The sequence below is a fragment of the Pongo pygmaeus genome, chromosome 2 (assembly GCF_028885625.2).
Source record: "Pongo pygmaeus isolate AG05252 chromosome 2, NHGRI_mPonPyg2-v2.0_pri, whole genome shotgun sequence".
Classification (NCBI taxonomy): Eukaryota; Metazoa; Chordata; class Mammalia; order Primates; family Hominidae; genus Pongo; species Pongo pygmaeus.
Window position 1 is genome coordinate 169217425 of NC_085930.1, and position 22623 is coordinate 169240047.

Genomic DNA, 22623 nt, shown 5'->3' on the forward strand with positions numbered 1-22623 from the left:
AGTTCATTAGACTTGTTAGGAATAGACTCTGCCCCTGAGTTCTATGAGCAACTTCTTTAGGAAAGCACATTCTACCGCTTAACAAAGTTTGGAGATCACTAATTTAGGAATGTTTATCCTTTCTGAGGCAAGACATGGAAAAAATTGGGTAATAGATTAAACTAACTCTGATTTACAGGAAATAAATCCAAACCCCTGAGTCTGAGCCAAAAGTGAACAGGTTTTTACCTCTGCTTAGGGGAGCTGAATGGAATAAGTAGTATTAAAGCAGAATGAAGTAATCTCAGTCTGCTTGAACAGATTTAGCTTAAGTAAGTGAGGGGTTAATTTAACTTTAATAGGACTTCATGCCTGTTTAATCTTATGCTGGAGGTTAAAGAAATTAAGTATTTTTTTAATTCCAATATCCCATATCTGAATTGCTGTGAAGCAATTTGTAAATATTTTGGCTCACCTTTATTTAAAGTAACAATGCCATATACTTATGTATAATACATAAAATAGATGAATTAATAAAAGAATTCCTCTTACTCATAGAAGACAAATGTCTCTGCTAAGATGCAAGTGACAGCTCATTGAAAAGCCAAGCAGATGTTAGATTATTTGAAAGACTCATTTTTTCAATCAGGGCAAAATCTGATATTTTTTAAATGGCAAAGCACTCATTTCTATGTCTAACAAAACACTTATAGAGAAGACGAAACTTGATGAATGCTTTGGGTTTCTTCCAGCCTTAAATTGACTTACATACATTTCTCAAATCAATCACAATAAAACCATACATTGATAGTATACTGAACAACTGTTGCTCTGCTGCAAGTAAATTGATGATATCTGTATTAGTTATTTGTTATAATACAAATCAGGGTGTCAGTGAATAGCTGTCCTACTGAAAATAAATGTTTCACTTTCACTTTGGCATTGACCTAGTTTTAAAAAGTGTTCTACAGATAATTTAATTCGTGGATTAGAATATTTTTAATAGTAGGTTTTAGATAAGAATGTTCTCTGATAGTTGTCAAGTGATTTCTACACTAAAATCCATCTTTTGCTAGTATAGGGACTGCCAATATTATCTGGCACTCCTCATTCTACTCGCTAGCCAATTCTTAGTCACCTAGAAGCAATTTCAAAATCATACCAAAAGGCTCTCCATCCTCTAATACATTTCTCTTCCTCTCAGCTGAAGATCAGCTTCCTACTTTACAGAGAATATAGTGGCCATCAGGTATGAATTCACTTTATTTTCCTTCCTTGCATTCATGAACTTACCTGTATCTACACCCATCATTATCTTTCTCTTCCGTCTCAGGCCAACCTCTTAACATATGTCTCTGATTCCATTTTCTTTGACTCCTCTAGGACATCTGACTTCAATTATTCCTCACACATTAAATGTCCTTCTTTTCACTGGCTCGCTCTCATCATCCTTGGCTCTCTATTGTGTCTTCTCCCTACAAGCTACCATCCCTCTTCTCATTCCTGACTCTCATTCTCTTCCCAGTCCACTATAATTCTGATCCTGTGACACTTTAGGAACTTTGCACTAAAACCACCATCGGCTGTTTTCAGTCCTTATCTTATATACCTTCTCTGTATGATTCAATTTTTCATTCAACAAATATTTAGTACTTAGTACATATCAAGGATTGTCTGAGGTACAAGGATTCACCAGTGAACAAAAAGATAGAAATCACTGTCTTCATAGAGAGATAATAAACAAAGACAGATGAAAATGGAAAAGGCAGATAATAAATAAAACAAAAAATGTATCTAGTATGCCAGAAGCGGTAAAGATTTTGAAAATAGAGAAGGGAGATAGTGAGCACCAGGAATGGAATAGGAGGTTGCAATGTCATCAGTTTACTTCATGGGAGGCCAAGGCAAGAGGATTGCTTGAACCCAGGAGTTCGAGACCAGCCTGGGCAACATAGTGAGACCCTGTCTATACAAAAAAATAAAAAATTTAGCTGGGCTTGGTGGCATTCATCTCTAGTCCCATCTACTTAGAGGGCTCAGGTGAGAGGATCGCTTGAGTCTGGTATTTTGAGGCCACAGTGAGCTGTCATTGTGCCACTGCACTCCAGCCTGGGCAACAAAGTGAGACCCTGTCTCAAAAAAAAAAAAAGGGGGGGGACCTGAAGGAGATGAGTGAGAACCCATGTGTATATGTGGAGAAGGGCATGGTGACATGCAGAAGTACATGGATGGCCCTGGAATAAGAGCCTTCTCTGGACCTTGCTGACCACTGCTCTTTGAAAAACCTCTCAGACTGTATAATCCCACTCTCTTCTGGCTCCTGCTCTCCTTTCTAAATGCTGCTTCTTTCTTTCTCTCTCTTTTTTCCCCCTATATTCTGCTCCCTAGACAATGTTGGAGAAGAAATATAATTTCTCCTCAATGCTTGTTAAGTTTATTGATGGGCGAGACAGATTAAAAGAGAAAAACAAGCAGGTTCAATAATATGTGCAGCATATATCACAGCAGGAGAAATCTCAATGAGAGGTAGCTCAAAACAGTGTCTTGGAACTCTGGCTTACATAGCATTTTCAACAAAGAACAATAAATTTTAAAGATGTGACAAGACTGTTTTTAGAGAAGTGAAAGCAGTTTTAGGCTTCCAGAGATTGGAAACCATGGGAAAAAAATATATGGGAAGAAACTAATCAGGTGAGGTTTGTTCTATTTTTGAGACAGGGTCTTGCTCTGTCACCCAGGCTGGTGTGCGGTGGCCCAAACATGGCTCACTGCAGCCTCAACCTCCTGCTGGGACCACAGGTGTATGCTACCACACCTGGCTAATTTTTTAAATTTTTTGTAGAGACAAGGTCTCATTTTGTTACCAGGCTGGTCCTGAACTCCTGGGCTTGGCTTACATGATCCTCCTGCCTTGGTCTCCCAAAGTGCTGAGACTACAGGGGTGAGCTACCACGCCCAGCCATGGAGTGAGGTTTTTTGGTAGATTGCTCTGGAGTCGTCCCTGAGCTGACAAGAGTTGTCTCCAGTAAAGGAGAATTTATATTTTGTCTTTAGGAGGAAAAGGGGGAGAATAGAGCTCTTCCATTTGCTGCAGCTTGTCTTTAGCTCAAAAATATAAGTGTCAAAGAGACATATTTTGGGGTGTCATATTTTGGTTTCCTTCAACAACCTCTTAACTGTTAATATTCACCAGGGTCCAACCATAGCTTTCTCACACTTTCCCTAAGAAATATCAATTCATATAGCTTCAACTATACCTAGATGGTCAAGGCAATAAATTTAGTTTTCTAGCCCTTATTTCTCCCTTGTCAATGTCCTTTTGTGTTCATATTTATATTTCTAATTGCCCTCTAGATACCTCCTTCTGGACACCTGATAGACACTCTAAACACATACAAAATGGTATATTTTCATGTATTCAAACTCAAAGGTCCAAAATGTGTATATTCTTATGTATTCTTTCGATTAATGGCACTCCCATCTATCAGCTGCCCACACTAGAAATGTTGAAGTCATTCTCAAATGCCCTGCCTTACCTCACCACCTCTCCTCTCACCTCCAGCCACAACTGTTCTCTTAATTTTACTTCTAAAATTTTTCTTACATTAATCGTACCCTTTCCATTTCCTAATGGGATTATTATAGTAACTTCCTAACTAGTCTCCTAGTCACCACGCTCACCTCTAAGCTATCTTTCACGTCTGACATTATCTTTCAAGTCATTCTCTTGATTACAAATCTCCAAGTCTTCTCATTGCCTTCATTACGAAGTCTATTCTCTTATCCTGGTATTAAGACCTTTCAATGACTTTTCCCAACCAGTATTCCAACCACCCAGGGTCCAGAGCAGTCACTCGGGATTCTTCCTCATTCATTCAATAACTCGTACGTTTGCTCTTATTAGCATCTCCTTCAACTGACTGGCAAAATCTTAAGATAATTTTGTAAAAACTGTTGTTTCCTTTTATTTTTAGGAATCAGGATTTTATTTTATTGATTATGTATTTCTTCATTTTTATTTTATTTTTTGTGGGGACGGAGTCTCACTCTGTTGCCCATGCTGGAGTGCAGTGGCGTGATCTCAGCTCACTGCAACCTCCAAATCCCAGGTTCAAGCAATTCTCCTGCCTCAGCCTCCCGAGTAGCTGGGACTACAGGTGCATCCCACCATGCCTGCTAATTTTTTGTATTTTTACTAGAGACGGAGTTTCACTGTGTTAGGATGGTCTCGATCTCCTGAACTGGTGATCTGCCCGCCTCGGCCTCCCAAAGTGCTGGGATTACAGGCGTGAGCCACTGCGTCCAGCCTATTTATTTTTAATAGAGACAACATCTCACTATATTGCCCAGGCTGGTCTTGAACTCCTGGGCTCAAGTGATCCTCCCACCTCAGCCTCCGAAAGTGTTGGGATTACAGGCTTGAGCCACTGCACATAGCCAGGAATCAGGATTTTATTTTATTTTTTGGGAGATGGAGTCTTGCTCTGTTGCCCAGGTTGGAGTGCAGTGGCGTGACCTCGGCTCACTGCAACCTCTGTCTCCTAGGCTCAAGTGATTCTCCCACCTAAGCTTCCAGAGTAGCTGGAACTACAGGTGCATGCCACCATGCCCAGTTAATTTTTTTTTTTTTTTTTGGTAGAGACAAGATTTCGCCATGTTGCCCAGGCTGGTTGCTGAACTCTTAAACTCAAGCAATCCTCCCACCTCAGCCTCCCAAAGTGTTGGGATTACAGGAATGAGACACTGTGCCTGGCCAGCGATCAGGATTTTATTTTATTTTTTGAGGTGGAGTCTCACTCTGTGGCCCAGGTTGGAGTGCAGTGGTGCGACCTCAGCTAACTGCAACCTCTGCCTCCGGGGCTCAAGTGATTCTCCCACCTAAGCTTCCAGAGTAGCTGGAATTACAGGTGCATGTCACCATTTTTTTTTTTTTTTTTTTTTTTTTTTTGGTAGAGACAGAGTTTAACCATGTTGCCCAGGCTGGTCTCCAAACTCTTAGACTCAAGTGATCCTCCCATCTCGGCCTCCCAAAGTGCTGGGATTACGGGCGTGAGCCACCGCGCCTTGCAGAATCAGGATTTTAAAAGGAAAAAGTGATCATGTTATTGCCCTCCAATGGCTTCTCTTATTTAATTTGCCCTATGAAACCCTAAAGTCAATCCCTCCATTGCTTTCACTCTTTCCTACTTCAAAGCCTTCCCTCTCCTGGAACATGTTATTCTCATCTCCCACCCAACCTCTACCCTGCAGTGAGCTTCTACTATTCATCCTCTAAAGCTGAGTTCAAATATCATATTCTTTGCTAGAACAGTCTCTGCTGATTGCCTCACCATAGGTCAGGACCCCCCTTCATAAAGTCTTATAGCACCACGTATATCTCCTTCAAGGCAATTATCACAATTGAAATGAACAATTACCTAGATAACTGTCACCTCCATTTGAATATAAACTTCATAAAGCCAGGGCCAGTGTCTGTCACGTTTACTATTATATCCCAAGCACTAAGGAGAAAACATTGTCTACAGGAGGCACTCAATAAATACTGAATGAATAAAAGGTAAATAATTACCCAGCAATCAGTAATCAGCTAACAACTCCTCATTATTAACAATTCCTCCAAACTTAAAACCTGTAAAGCAGCTTTTCGGTAGTAGCTAAGCCTAAAGTGGTTTGTCCTAGGTAGAGTGTTGACTCAGATCTTCAAAATTTTAAACTTTCTGAAATCCTGCTCGTGAGTTTGATTTCTTTCACTCTTTTTCTTTTTCCTAGCAAATGTTTGAAGTATTTCCTAGATCTACTATTCTTCCTGTGCAGAGTATATATTTAATATAATAAATGTATTCTTTGAGTGGATTTTATTTGCTAGATTTACAATTTGTTTTATAAATATTTACAGAACACTATTGTAGACCAAGTACAATGACTCTAAATATCAGGGTTCTTGGAAAACAGTACTCCTTGTAAGAATCCCAGATTGCCATATTTTAAATTAGAAATGGCTAAATAACATTTCAGGGCTCATAAACTAAGTGTCTATCAAACTTCTCACTTCTTCCCTTATGGTAGATTCCATTCATTTATAAATTTCCAGATGGTATGCATTGTGAGCCCACCGAAATCACCAGATATCTAGAAGAAATTTATCAATGTTATTTTTAAAAGACCCATTTCTATTTAACTCTTAGTTCTGAAATAAAGCATTTATATAATCATAAGTCTGGCAAAGATAAATATGGATGATATATTATGATTAGATTATAGACTTAAATGAAACCAAAAGGTCAGCAAGTAATGCAGATATCCCCAAGAGCTATTTTCCCAGGGTTACATTTCATTTCATTGGTGGGAAATTTTTAAGAAAAAAATAATTTTCATCATAAAATACTGCTTTATGATTTTTAGTTAACTCCAAATGACATTTATGAAGAAAAGTAGGAAACGAGAACATAGTACCATAGGGAGTCAAAGTAACCTATATAGTTTCTGGATGAAAAAAAAACCCTAAAATACCTAAGAAAGCCATGTTGTTCTGGTATTCTTATGATTAAAGTATTATATTTTGGTAACAGTTGAATATATGTATAATGAAAAAGATGATAAGGATGTTAAGTTTTTGCTATCTAAAATATAATTTTCTTTATAGTAAGGACTTTCTTTTCTTTCTCCTCCCCCCCTCCCTCCCTCCCTCCCTTCCTTCCTTCCTTCTCTCTTTCTCTTTTTCTCTTCTCTTTCATTCTGACAGGATCTCACTCTGTCACCTAGGCTGGAGTGCAGTGACATGATCTCAACTCACTTCAGCCTTGACCTCCCAGGCTCAGGTGATCCTCCTACCTCTCCCAAGTAGCTGGGACTACAAGCATGAGCCACCATGTCCAGCTAATTTTTTAATTTTTTGTACAGGTAGGATCTCACTATGTTGCCTAAGCTGGTCTCAAACTCCTGGGCTCAAGTGATCCTCCTGCCTTAGCCTCCCAAAGTGTTGGGATTATAGGCTTGAGCCACCACACCTGATCAGAACTATATTTCCTATGTTCTCAAAAGTATCAAATGTGAATATTGAAAAAATATTGATGATGAGGAGGAAAAAGCAGAGTAGCTTAATCTGCTTTAAAATTATACAATAAACAAGGTGGGCGCTCAGTTTTAACATATGGTCGTATATTCAAAACGGTGACACACAGATCAGATTACCTGACCTTTGTGTCACAGTTCTTTGGGCTGCTTAGCACTGTTTTGGTGGTGGCTGCTGTCATATATTATGAATCAGAGTGTAGCCCCAGAGATCCCAGGGATGCTGTGTTTGTCCTAATAGTAGAGTATGCCCAAACTCCCAGGATTCACTTCAGTACTAAGCAGATTCCAAATGAAATCAAAAAAAGGTTTGTGGAGCTTCTATAAAACATGTCTCCTTTCTACCATGAAACCCACAACTTGTAGCTATCCTGGATCCAGATGTTGCAGTTGCACTGCTAAACTCTAAGAATGGTCTCAAAGGCCTCACTAACATGAAAATTGTTCTGAAGTGCAAAAATGTAGATCAAGACACTACGTATTCTAAATACAATAAGTAGATAATGTTGGCTTTAATAGAAATTGTGGGTGCCTTCTCTCTATCTTCTCTCCTCTTCCTAAGGCTCCTCTAACCCAGTCTGCCCCTATGATCAATCAGAACATTCCATTTTATTCTATACCAAGAAGGCGTGTTCCCACATAATCTATAAGCTCCACAGAGACATAAGAGGCTGTATCTGATTTTAACCCCAGCATAGTGTCTAGGCCAGAGTGAGATATCATACATTTTTTGAATAAATGAATGAATAAAAGGCTAAAGAAAGTGGTTCACAGAGCTGAAAGAAAGGTCAGCCCTGTCTTGTAATCACAGCTCTTAGGAGTCAAGCCTCTTGGATCTATATGGCTAGTGACATGAGCTCTGTTTCTGCTGTCTAAGCCTAAAAGAATCTGGGTAAGTGGCTATACTCAGTTACGCTCTAGGCAATGGGGCAAACTCATTCTGGGTCTCCCTGTGGGCTGATCTATACTGGAATTACTTCCTTCTTTTTATTTTTATTTGTTTATTTAGAGGTGGGGTCTTGCTATGTTGCCCAGGCTGGCCTTGAATTCTTGGGCTCAAGCAATCCTCCTGCCTCAGCCTCCCAAGTAGCTGGGACTACAGGCATGCACCACTGCATCCCAGAATGACTTTCTTCTAATTAGAGTAATAAAATCTGAGATTGTGGTAGGAGCCTGGGAGGCAAAGGCTGAGTCTTCTTTGGTTCTAGGTAGTGAAATCTACCTAGGCTAGGCACTTCTAGGAGGTGCAACCCAGCTTTCCAGAATTCTACAAAGTGACCAACTATGCATTTTCTGGTCAGTGGCCTCAGTGCATGTATATTTCCCCTGCAGCAGAAGAGGCAGCTGGTAGCAGGTAAAATTTAAGAGTTAGAAGCTTTTATTCCACTCTTCTATATTATTTATCTAAAAATATCAAATAGCACCCAACCTTAGCACAAATGGAATATTATGAAGACAGACTTGAGTTAATCAAAATATGCCTGCAAGATTCCAGAGAAAAATTTAGTACTATAATTACAGTCAAAATAAGATGTCATAAGGCAAAAAGTAATTCTTTTAGAGGTTAAAAGATTCAAAATTTGAATCATTCACATTTTGTCTCATTAGGATGAATATGACATATAAAGCATATGTATTATTATACAAAATTGTGAAATACTTACACCTTCTGCATAATGCAAGTATCGTTTATTAGTTTCCTGTTTACCAAATGTCTCCAAAAACTTTTGACGGTAAGCAAGAACTGTATCAACATGTGTTTTGTATTTTACAGCCAATTCCAGTGCCCTATAATGAGAAATAAAACAGATTATTAACATTGTTTGTGTCAGACTCCATGAGTAGTAGAGTTCTGGAGTTGGGGATAAGACAAATGGCTCTTCCCTCTGTTTATTCCACAATATGAAATACCATTTTCTACCTCATCCATCTTGCAAATTCCTACTTATATACTTCAGGGCCCAGATCAAACATGGCCTCTTCTCCCTGACCAGCTCCTCTTGTAGAAATAAATGACTATTATCTTATCTATGCTTCATACCATTTATATATATACTATTATTACAGCACTCCTTACAGTACAATTGTTATGAGTCTTTTTTCTCCACTAGCCAATACACTTATTGAAGGGAGACATTTCTCTTTGGTGAGTAATACAGAGTACATATGTGGTAAATATTCATTGAAAATATTTTTGAGGCTGGGCACAGTGGTTCATGCCTGTAATCCCAGCACTTTGGGAGGCCAAGGTGGGAGGATCACTTGAGGTCAGGAGTTCAAGACTAGCCTGGCCAACATGGTGAAACCCTGTCTCTGCTAAAAATACAAAAATTAGCTGGGCATGGTGGTACATGCCTGTAACCCCAGCTACTCGGGAGGCTGAGGCAGGAGAATCGCTTGAACCTGGGAGGTGGAAGTCGCAGTGAGCTGAGATCGCGCCACTGCATTCCGGCCTGGGTGACAGAGCAAGACTCAAAAAAAATAAAAGAAAAATATTTTTGAAATCATCCTGTAATTCAAGTGAACGAACTTTCCCACAATGTAAGTGGTCCCATTATTTTGACCATTTTCATAAGTCTATACTGAGTTTATAAAATTAAAAACTGGTATCTTTACATTATTACTATAGCAAATTAAAAATCTTATGAAAAAAATTGAGGCTAAGAAGTCTGACAAAATGCCTTTTGCCATCTGAGTCTCAGGAAAAGTTGACAGTCATTTAAGTTTTATAATTCAATCAATATTTATGCAAGTTATTTTTAAAGTAATATTTTATTTAAATGGTAGATGATAACTAAATAAATTGCTGCTGAAAACAGTGGTATAAACTAAAGACATAAAATATATACACTGATGATAATTTGCAGGAAAATAAAAAGATTAATCCTCAGTTCCAGGCTTACTTTCACATGTGGGTTTTGGACAGCACCTCAGCCACTGCAATCTTGTGCATAACTCATATTAGTTGAGTCGGGAACAATCCAGTGGACTATAGCTCTCTTACACTGTTCACTGTCATCTTGTTTCAAAATAAGATAACAGTCATCATAATAGTCAAAAGCACGCTATTTCTCAAGTTCTCTTGCTTTCTAATATGACATATGACTTCTGAATATTCCAGTCAGGATTTATCAGAGCCAACTATTATAAATCTGTTGTTTTAGCAAAGCTGACTACTGATTAGATTTTTTGCAACTAGACTCTTCAACAGGAAAATCTGGTTCATTTTTAGCATGCTTTGGTTTGGCTTACTATTTTTTTTTTAGATGGAGTCTCATTCTGCCGCCCAGGCTGGAGTGCAGTGGCATGATTTTGGCTCACTGCAACCTCTGCCACCAGGGTTCAAGCAATTCTTCTGCCTCAGCCTCCCAAGTAGCTGGGAATACAGGCATCCGCCACCATACCCAATTAATTTTTGTATTTTTAGTAGAGACGGGGTTTCACATTGCCCAGGCTGGTCTTGAACTCCTGACCTCAAGTGATCTGCTTGCCTTGGCCTCCCAAAGTGCTGGGATTACAGCTGTGAGCCACCATGGTTGGCTTGGTTTGCCTTACTATTGATCAAACTAAATAGTCACTTTAAAAAGTATTTTAGACATGGTGTATGTATTGATTGACAACTGATAGACTTCTGAGAGATATTAAACACTTAATATGAAAAAATTATGAATGTAAGTTATATACAATACAAATGGTAATGCCAAAATTGGGCAAAATGATTTCTTATATATATATTGAAATATACTGTATTGTGAAATCCAAGGGTCAGTATTTGCTACCATCACACATTCCCACAAAATTCCCTCATTCCTCTGTGACCTTACGTCTTTCAGAAAAAAAAAAAAAAACAGGCAGAAAAGAATGTAAAGTTACTAGAACATAGAGGGGAAAAGTGGAAGATAAAGAAGGCAAAAAGCAATTCACGGAGGCTCAAAAAAGGAGAAACAGAAGTAAAGATGCCTCAGTTCTGCTAACCCTCTCCCATATAATCCCCCCATGTATATCCCTAAGGCTCTGATTCCAGTGGTGTATGTGTGAGTGGAGACTGATGAGCCACTTTTTTTGTCACCTTAGAAGCTCCATCTCCCATTCTTTCTTTATGATTGTACATGATCAGGGAAGGACATCTTGATTGTACAAAACTGAAAGTATTCTCAATGGGGAGTACATAAAAGCAACCATTCTGGGTTGGAGCTTTTCCAAAATTCCGAAAGAGATACTATGGTATGAAACATCAATACATTTAATTATGTAGAAAGAATAGAATATGATGTCTAATCCTGTATTTAGATGCTAGTTCCTAAGAATTATCTATCATTGTCATTATTATTATTATAATAAAATATGTATCGATTGAATAGCAATGGCTAAGGGTAAACATTCAAATGATATGTGCTATTTTAAATGTTCTCTAAAAGCACATACTGGGTAAAAAAATGTTTCTTTTCCACATTTAGGAGGGAACTTACTCCAAATTATATAAGGGTTTTGGGAACAGTATGTCTCTAGTTTTAAAATGGTTATTTGGCAACCAAACAAATGTGACATTAGATTCTAAGACTGGAATAAATCCATGTATTTTAAACAGAAGGAAGTTATATAAAAAGATGTTATAACTTCAAAATATGATTTTTGCATAACTTGAATGAAGCAAAATCACTTTGTATAACTGGTAGATTCGAAATTATTTTTATTAATATGCACATAAAGGATTAACATGCATATTTAGAGTTTCTAGTTTCTACCTCTCTTAACTTCAGTTTTTGAGAACAGACTACTACCAAATGTCCAAAGTGAATAGCAAACAGATAACCTGCTTACCTATAACTCTTCAAGAGCTGTACCTTATTAGGTTGCAGGCAATTTTCAAATTCAAACATGAAAGACAGAAGCATAAACCAGCAAGACTATGCTTCTCAAGTGGAATATCACATATGAACAAAACAAAATCTGTTCCCTTCTAGAGGATTTAAACAAATATAGAGATTCAGGGATATTAAAAGCAATCTAATGTATTTAGCATCTAACAAATTCTATCCTTCTGGAATGATAGAATATCACCATTTTGTAAGCTCAAATTAATAGATTTGGGCAATGATCATCAATGGCTACTAACATCACAAAAAATACCACGAAAAACCACTACAGCCAGTCATTATGAAAACATGTAACACTACTATAATGAAGTCTTATAAAAAAAAAAAACAAAACTAAATCTAATTAAGTTCCTAGATTCAACAACCAATTTGCAACTAATTCAGGGGACAGAGGACTATGTTAAAGTATACCACAAAGATGCAATCTTTGTCCAAAGATCCAATAATGTCCACACTATGGTAAATTCTATAGATCCAGTTTCTTCAATGGGAAAATTGCAAGAAAACACAAAAAAGAATAGGAGAAGCTATAGATTAAAATAAATTTAAGAACATATCAACCAATCACAATGTGTGGATCTTTATTGGATTCTGATTCAAACAAACCATAAAACAAAACAAAACACTTATAAGTGAAACAGAGAAATAAGAACAGTGAATATAATTACTGTTTACTTTTTAAGGTATGACCACAATATTGTGGCTATGTTAAAAAAAATTTAGAGATACATGCTGAAATATTTACAGAAAAAATGATATAATGATTGGGGTCTGCTTTAAAATAAATGGTAGGGTAAGGGTAGAAATTGTTCACAAATTGATCATTGTTGAAGTGAATGATGGGTACATTCAGACTATTCTCTCTACTTTTGTATGTTTGAAATTTTCCATAATAAACAATTTTTTAAAATTCCATCTTTTCGTCCCTTCTGATCTCTATTGCTAAATTCTCTTCTTAAAGCACACCCTTAAATATTGGTATTCAGCAGATATCTGCTTGCGGCTCTCTTTTCTTAAGTTTTTGTGATTAACCTCAGCCATACTCATGGCCTCAACTACTGTCTGTAGACTGATAATTCCTTCACTGGCTTTCCCCTCAATGTCTAGGATGTCTCATGAACATTAAACTTGTATATCCCACTCCCTACTGGGCCTTATGAACTGGATGTAGAAAGTCAATTAAAGGTAAACAAATTCAAATTGTTAGATAGCTTAACCATTACCTTATACTCGTACAAAAAAATCTAGTACAGCTCTGTTCTATACACATATTCAATGTGGGCCTTCCCTGCAGCTAAGGTACACAAACGAATTCAAGCCCTGTGCATAGGTTATATGTAAGTACTACGCCATTTTATATAAAGAACTTCAGCATCCCAGATTTTAGTATCCTGGGGGTCCTGGAACCAATCCTTACCCATCTCACGGATACCAAGGGATTACACTCAATTATCTGTTGAATGAATGAATGAATGTGCAGTTGCAACAAATACTCCAAATTGTTTCAGGAACAGCTGTAGAACTTAGAAATGAAAACAATATATGTTTCCTGAGAGTTTCTTAGCAGCTACAATTACTTTTGCTGAATATTTGCAGTCCTTTCTTATCCAATCTTGATATTTATGCTAAAAGCAATGGGAAACTATGAATTTCACTGAAGTTGGTTTTATTGAAGTGAATCAGAGGTCAAGAGTGATATGATCAGATTTCCATTGTGAAAAGATCACTATGACTGTAGAGTGAAGAATGGGTAGGAAAGAGGCAGAGTAGATATAGGGAGATCAGTGATGACATTAAGCAGAAAAACTTGGATCAACTTACATAATGGTACTGGTAGTGAAGTGGATGAGTGGATGAGTGTTAGAGGCATTTGGGAGGGAAATGGTTGATAATAGGGAAGGGGAAGGTGAGGAAAATGTCAAAAGTAACTTCTAGATTTCCAGCTTTGTACAGCTGAAAGAATGATAAGATAGATTAGTCTGGAAGAGGACCAGGTTTATGAGGGAATAAACAGAAATTTGAGCTAAAAAATGTGAGATATCTAATGGAAATGTTAAGTAGGCAGTTGGAGAATTGATTCTGGAAGCAAATATGGGCAGAACAGAAGGCTAGATGAGAGATGCATATTTTGGAGTCTTAAGTGTATAGATAGTGTAGTATATAAATAATGGTCAGAATCCAGGAACAATGCTCTGGGATCTTTATCATCTTGTCAGGTAGACTCAGAGATCTCTACCAGCACCTGACCAAACCACTGGCTTACAATTAGGTAAAAGCAAGAAACACAGGAAAAGGAGACGCCAGGAAATAAGAATGGAGCAGCACCCAGAATTCATTCTCTTTCCTCATTACATCTTCTTTGACCTTCTTGTTTTCCCTCTCCCTGAGATCTAATGATCTGAAGACAAGGTCCCTTACTGAGAATTGGAAAGTGAAGGGGGGCATGCGGAGAACAGGATATAAGGATATCAGGGAAAGTTTGAGGTCTCAGCAAAAAATAAGTAGAGACACATGATATAAGCCTTAAAGGACTGGAGATTTTATAAGATAGGGAAGTAAAGATGAGGGAGGCAAAAAGGACATCAACTCCACTCACACTGGATCCTAAGGAATGTAGAGTGGAGAGAATAAATTGACTCCATTTGAGAGGACTGGTAGAGAAGTGGTGTTGTCTTCTCTACCTTCTCTTCCAAATAAAGGTAGGTTTCACTTGGGTCAAGGAGGTACAAGAAATGTTCAGAAGGTTATATTATAGGCCATCAGAGGCAAATTTCCTCACCTTCTTCTGTGATACCTACTCACACACTGCATGTATCTACACCCAATAAATGTTTGAAGAGGAGGAACGCTGCAAAATGATGAAGAGTATTGCATAGAGAGTAAGAGCATGAATATTAACTACCTACTATGCATAGATAATGTGAAATGTTTCTGCTCTTCAGGAAGTATATAATCTGTAAGGGGAAAGACGATTTAATATCTGCAAAGATAAATAAAGAGAGAAATAGTAATCCAGTAAAAACAACATAAGCATGGCCGGGTGCAGTGGCTACGCCTGTAATCCCAGTGCTTTGGGAGGCCAAGGCAGGCAGATCGCTTGAGATCAGGAGTTCGAGACCAGCCTGGCCAACATGGTGAAAGCCCGTCTCTACTACAAGTACAAAAATTAGCCTATAATCCCAGCTACTTGGGTGGCTGAAGTAGGAGAATCACTTAAACCCAGGAGGCAGAAGTTGCAGTGAGCCGAGATCATGCCGCTGCACTCCAGCCTGGATGACAGAGCGAGACTCCATCTCAAAAAAAACAAAACGATATATGCAATGGTACCAGCCATAGATAATTGATTGCTTGGTGATAAATTGAGCTCTTCTTTGATATTAGACAACTTGGGGGTTCAAATCCTAGATTTTGTGCTTATTTATATGTAAACCTCAATTTCCTCATTTGTAAAATGGGGCTGGTAATATCCAAACTTCTGGAGTTGCTGAGATAACCTAACGACATGATATATAGAAAGTGTCTAGCACAATTAATTCCTAGCACATCATAACCGCTGAATAAGTGGAGGCCAGTGTGAAGAAGTACTGTTTCAACCTCTGTATGTTCCCACTAAACATTAGTATGTGGGTCATTTTTTATTCTTTAGATGGAAGTTTTTTTTATAGAATTGATGTACTGAACCGTATCAATCTAAAAGGAGGAATGCTGCAAAATGATTATTAATGGTCACCAAGCAGTTAATTATGTACTGCTGGTACCATTGTTTATATTGTTTTTACTGGATTACTGTTTATCTCTCTAATTATTTATCTTTGCAGATATTTATGTTATCTTTCCCCTTACGGATTATATGCTTCCTGAACAGCAGAAACATTTTACATTACCTTTACATAGTAGGTAGTTAATATTCATTCTATGTGCAATACTCTTCATCATTTTGACATTTGACTATTATTAATGGCAATGAAATGGAATTCCTAATTAGGTTCTAAGCTTTTTAAGATAAAGACCATTATCTTAAAATTTTTTTTGTTAAATTGTACAGTATTCAGAATGCTATAGCAAGAGTAGTGTCTATGATTTCAACATATTTTTTCAAAAACACTGGTCAAAAGAATGCTATAAACACAATTCTTCCCCATTTCTCATAGAACCCTTGTTAGCTGGGTAATGATACATACAATTTTCTATAAGTTATTTAACATAAAATTTAAAAAATATTCACACTGTCTAAACTAGTTACCTTAAACTTTATGAATTATGAATAAATTCAGGACAAAGACAATGGCTTATTTATTTATTTATTTATTTAGATGGAGTCTCGGTCTGGTCGCCCAGGCTGGAACTCCCGGGTTCAAGCAATTCTCCTGCCTCAGCCTTCCGAGTAGCTGGGATTACAGGCGTGTGCCACCATGCCCAGCTGCTTTTTTTGTATTTTTAGTAGAGACGGTGTTTCACCATATTGGCCAGGCTGGTCTCAAACTCCTGAGCGTGTGATCCGCCTACTTCAGCCTCCCAAAGTGTTGGGATTACAAGCATGTGAGCCACTGTACCTGGCAGCCTATTTATTTTTATAGAATTAAAAACATCTTTCATGATCCTTTGTACAGATAAACAATGACAATGAATTTGTGTTAATAAGGGACAAAAATAGAGTAGCTAAATTATATGAATAGTATAGATCATTAGCCATAAATTAAACAAGGAGACTACAGTATGTCAATCATAAAATTAACCGTCTGCCATTTTTGTTACTTTTAGTCAAGGGAAAGACAGAGATAAAATATCTATAGAAATTCTAATCTAAGAAAGTTTAAGTAAAGAGACTTGTAATTGACAGATACAGGGGTTATTTTTCAGCCCAGGCAGAAACAAAGATCATGAAAGACACTTCAAACCTGGAAAAATATGTCAATTCCATAACATACTACATCAGGAGTACATAAAAACTATAGTTTTGTTCACTGAGAGACATGTACCTGAGAGAATGAGTGGGAGGAACCTCTTATGTCACAGAGAAGAGCAGCATGCCACTTTGCCTCAGAAAGCAATCTGTCCAAGACCCTAATGTAAGGCTGTTTCTTCCTTCTTCCTTAGTACTACACATCTCTCTTGGTTCTTCGTTTCTCTGCCTGTCTGGCTGCTTTATGGAATAACATTTGGTGTCTTTCTTTTCTTTCATCCATCTCATAATGTAGTGGATGTCTTTTCATTCCACACATTCCCCAGGCAATTGCAACCATTTCTCTTGCTTCAACTACTACCCATTTGCTAATGACTCCTAAATCTAAACCTCTAGTTCAGATATTTCTTATGAGCTCCAGGTCCATTTAATCAACGATTATATCTCTTTACGAGTATTTCAAATTCAACTTGGCTAAAATGAAACTCACTATCCTCCCTACCAAATCTGCAAATGGTATGGTGTCATGATCTCTCCAGTTACTAAAACCAAAAATTTAGGAAACATCCTAGCCTCTCTTCTTCACACCCCAACTTTTAATCAGTCAAAAGTTCAGAGAAGAAATAAATTGCAAACTATTCACAAATATAAATATAAATAAATTCTTCTGTGGTGTTAAGAAACTAAAATATAGTGGAAAATGTAATTTACTAAGTGGTAGATGGAAAAATACATTAAGGTCAAACAGATTTTGGAATTGATGGAAAGCATTCTTATTACCTTTCCCAGTTGTAGAGATTAATATTGATCTGGATTGCTTGATAAACAAGGCCAGCCTGAAGAAGTACTATTTCAGCCTCCTGTATGTTCCCACTAAACAGTAGTATGTGGGCCATTTTTGATTCTTTAGATGGAAGATTTTTTATAGAATTGATGTACTGAACCTTATCAATCTAAAAAAAGAAAAGAAAAATATTGAAGTAGACAGTAACAGAAATATAACAAATTACGCTAAGAAAAAACACATGTACATATATGTAAACATTAATTACTTACTTCACCAATTGCTGCATAGGCTATTTCTGCAGTAGTCATATCTCGATTAGCAACTGCCATAGCAGCTAGACAAGCCCACATGGTTTGCTCCTAAAGTGAAGTATGAGAACAATTATCTTAACTATGTGACTGAACTGCCTTAAAATAAGCAGTGATTTAAAAACTCATACTAAAATGATATTTTAATTTAAAAAATAAAAATTACTGAGCAGGGCATTGAAAAAAACTAATAATGTGGAAATTTCATTGTGGCCATTTTGTTAAAATATATTAATACACAGAAAACTTTTGAATGAAATTTTCTGAAATTTTCAATTTTGAGTTATTAAGGATTTATTTCTGAATTTAAAATAATAACTCAAGGTTATAAACCTTCCAGTCTTTTTGACGAGGTGTCAAAGAATGTAATTTATAGGGAACCAAAGAAATAGTGAAGTTCTCAGACAATGATATTATGGTAGATTGCTACTGATATACCAGTTAAGAAATTACTTAGGCAGATAGTGAGGGTATAGAAGTCCTTTACGATAAGGTTTTCCTTTTAATGAAAAGCAGCCCCCAAATCATTTTCTTTTCTAACAAAGAGCAGCCTGTAAAATAGAGCTGCAGACATAAACAAGCAAGCTGGAAGCTTGCATGAGTGAATGCCAATAGTTGTACCCATAGCAATATACTACCTGGGACTAGGGATGTTCAAACGGCAGCTCCATTTTCTCTTTTTGCCAGCCATCTGTACAGTAAGAAGTAGACAAGATGGCACTGGCCAGGTGGAAAGTCTATTTGCATAATAAGATTAGGGTGGGGCGACCAGCCTTCCCTGTGCTATGTAAATGTCACACCTGGTCAAACCAATCTGTGAGCACTATGTAAATCAGACACAGCCTCCTCAAGCCTGCCTATGAAATCTGCTGCAGTCCACCACTTTTCCCTTTTTGGATTCCTCTCTCTGGCAAGGAGCTGCTCTCCTCTCTCCTTTCTTCTGCCTATTACACTTTCCACTCCTTAACCTACCCACATGTGTCCGTCCTTGATTTTCTTGGTATGAGATGACAAACTCCGGGTTATTTACCCCAGACAATGATGCTATTCACCACCAACAACCCATTGTTAAAAAAAGCATCTAAAAGTCATTTCACAAAAGTGTATTCTAAGGAATATTCACTGATGTTCAATAAAAAAGGTCTATGGTCAAACATGTGTGAAAAATACTAGATTCAACCAAGTTGGAAAAAGGCTGATCGAAAGCAGAGATTCTTAATCTTAGCTGTACAAAACAATCATCTGAGGAAATTAAAAAATATGCCCAGGACACAATCCAGATATAATGAATTAGAATCTCTATGGGAGTAGAACTTGGGAACCTGACTTTCAAAAAACTTCCACAGAAGATTTTTATATGCGTCATGGAAAAACTGTTTAAATTTTTATAGCGTCTTCAGAGAATAAATCACAGCAACATGTTTTCCTCTGTATTGTTCATGTCTTTACTTATAAAAAAAGACATGATCTTATTCACAATTTTTCCAACCTTTAAGCCTATTATCATCACTCATTTTGCACAAAGGTAAACTACTATGAAATATATATACAACTATGAATCTAAAATGTAAATTACCTTAACAAAGCGACAAAGTCTTACAGCATCTTCCCATTTTGAACTGCTTACATATTCATGGAGAATAGCAGGATATGGTGATATGCTGATGTGAACCAGGGAGCCATCAGCTCTTCTAATAGTTACTTGATTTCCAACAAAACTCACAATATGGGGATTTTTACTAAATTCACTGTTGAAAAAAAAAGCAAAGTACAATTTAAAGTTGTATTCTGAGCAAAATTTTTCATGTATATTAAATCTGGGGAGTGGACCGTGAAATATATACATGGAGTCTCCAATCTCCAAAAGGCACACCCCCAAAGGTTAACTCCAGGGAGAATGTATATATTCAAAAAAAAATTTCAATGTATTTATTTGAATACATACATTCTTCCTGGAATTAACTTTGAATGTAAACATTTGAATATAACTTGCTATATAAAGTAGCAAAAATTATTACATATTTGAGAGCTATTCCTAAGAGCATTTGAAATCATCTTTTTTTTCCTGAGGCTTAAGATAAATCACAACAATAATTTATATAGCTTTAGCTTTTAAAAGTATTAAAGGGTAAAACAATAAAAAGTAAACTAAATTCCAAGATTATTTTCTCAGAATAAAAAGAGGTGAGCCAGGTGCAGTGGCTCACACCTGCAGCCTTAACTGCTTGGGAAGATCACTTAAGCCCAGGCTGCAGTGAGCCATGATTATATCACTGCATTCCAGCTTTGGCAACAGAGTGTGATCTTGACTCTAAAAATAAATAAATAAAAGAGATGATCTTTAAATAAAAAGACTAATTTCTTTTCATTAGTTCAAATACTTTTAAAAATACACTGTTTTATTTTGATGCCTCTCTGGTTTTGTTAAGGTTTTGAATTTGAATACTAAAAACAAACTCAAAACAGATTCGAAAACTAAGCTAAGGTCTAGAATTAAGAAGCCTTTGTATTCCTATTTTGTTAAGAATAAGAGATCTCCTTGCTATTTCTTAGAGAATTCAGGAATATAAATGGTTTGATTTTCTGAAGCATATAAATTTTTAAAAATTTCAGTAACTTTGGTCTTTTCCTACTTTTAATATCAACCAAAAATTCAATTCCAGAGATATTTACATTCTTGAAAGTGTTAACGTCAATGATAATCTGTGACAGAGTTGGGTAGTTGTCACAAGGTTGTGCATCCTGAAAAATCTTAAAGAGTGCCTTGACTAAAATCACTTGATCACACTGAGAAAACTACCTGAGCTACCATTACACAATATTAAGCTTGAAAATTATATTCATATAAGGGACAAATAAATAATTCATATCATACCACACTTTCAACTTGATTCTGTCACTTAAGTCTCAAGCTAGCTTTAGCCGAACAATTTATTCATCAATATATCTGTCTGATGTGTAAAACACCTTGCAGGATTGAAAATAGAAGCAAAAACATGATACTCTATTAGAGTTTTATTTACTACAAAACAGAATTATACTCAGTAAAATGTTACCTTGCATCCCTTTCATATAATGTTTTAGGCAAAATGTCTCTGTCCACATAAACTGTATTGGGGTAATACCACACTATAAATCGAGTATCTTGAAGTCCACAAAGGATATTGCATGTATCGTTCCATGCCAAAGTATGCACCATTGTTCCTTAATTTAAAAAGAATGTTAATGTGCTATTAGCTTTAATATGTAAGAATTAAAAATAGATCTTTAAAATGCCTGACAAACAAAATCCCATATAATTGCTGGTAGATATGACTCTACTTTCTGATTCTATAATGGTGAAAAACACATACAAAACAATCACACAAGAATTTACAGAAATATGTGAATGCTTTACTTAGAACCCTTATATTTTTAATTTGCAAATCTTTCTTTCAGTGACAATTTAGCTGCAGCAGCGAAAGACTTGCTATTAAGTTAATCCTCTTGCCTTCAGGCCATCAAGCTCCAGATGATCCTCAGTGAGGAATACTGTCCCCTCAATATTCAAGAGTCACTCTTCTACAGGGGACCCCTAGTCTGCCCATCAGTGGGACATGACAGAGGTGAAGTCCTCCCTTGTCTCCCTTGGACCTAGCTGCATACTGCTTTTACCAACCCACGGAGCCACCCTGCCCTGACAGCTAGCAAGAGGCCAAGATCCACAGAATAACCACCACTGCCCCTCTGTCAGCAAGAAGCAGTTACAGAAGACTGACTTTTGTCCATTTTCCCCATAGAATTGGGGTCTTGGACTCTTGAGGGTGGAAATGTTACAGCAGGTAGTCAGGCAGACATGAGCAAGGCAGGAGAGGCCCCTGCCACCAGCACCAGGAATGTCAGGTGACCATCAGGTGATGGTCAGGCTGTTGTTAAGCTGTCTCTCTAAAATAATAATTGGTTACAGCCAGTGCCAGGGAAAGGTAGTCTCTCAATATAAACACTGAAACTGGAAATCAGTAGTCTCTCAATAAGATCTCAAAAGCTAGGAGAGTGGGCTCACACATGACTAACAGGCAAAATGGTGGAGGAGTTTAACTGGTATACGAACTTCCTCTAGAAACACTGGAGTGGTAAGGGAAAAATGCCTCAAGTGAGCATGTGCATAACTTTAGGAAACACACTGTGCATGTGGTCCCTCCCAGGTGCTGGCAGGCCACTGTGCATGTGGACAGCCCACCCACCCAAGGGAAGAATTAGGGCAGAAGGGTTGCAACTCCCCAGAAGCATGCCAAAGTATAAAACCCCAAGTCAAAGATCAAACAGTGCACTTGATCTCTCAAGCTGCCTGCTTGCCCTCTTCCAAGTTTACTTTATTTCCTTTCTTTCCTGCACTAAAGCTTTTAAATAGGCTGGGCCCAATGGCTTACGCCTGTAATCCCAGCACTTTAAGAGACTGAGGCAGGTGGATGGCTTGAGCTCAGGAGTTCGAGACCAGCCTGGGCAACATGGTGAAACCTTGTCTCTACCAAAAATACAAAAAAAATTAGCTGGATGTGGTGGCACATGCCTGCGGTCCTAGCTACTTGGGAGGCTGAGGCAGGGGAATCACTTGAGCCCAGGAGGCGGAGGTTACGGTGAGCCTTGATTTTGCCACTGCACTCCAGCATGGGTGACAGAGTGAGACCCTGTCTCAATAAAACACAATAAAAATTTAAA

The 22623-nt window shown here is 37.4% G+C and overlaps 1 protein-coding gene across 6 annotated transcripts in view; it reads right to left on the reverse strand.

Annotated features, from left to right (window-relative positions):
* IFT80 (intraflagellar transport 80) overlaps positions 1–22623 on the reverse strand; it is a 144657-nt gene that overhangs the window by 2653 nt on the left and 119381 nt on the right. For all 6 annotated transcript variants that reach the window (XM_063662379.1, XM_063662381.1, XM_054482702.2 and 3 more), the window contains 5 exons: positions 20982–21129; positions 19502–19673; positions 17887–17976; positions 17611–17783; positions 8715–8838 (listed from right to left, as the gene is read on the reverse strand). In XM_063662379.1, coding sequence (XP_063518449.1) covers positions 8715–8838; positions 17611–17783; positions 17887–17976; positions 19502–19673; positions 20982–21129 — 707 coding nt within the window. The remainder of the gene's footprint in view (positions 1–8714; positions 8839–17610; positions 17784–17886; positions 17977–19501; positions 19674–20981; positions 21130–22623) is intronic.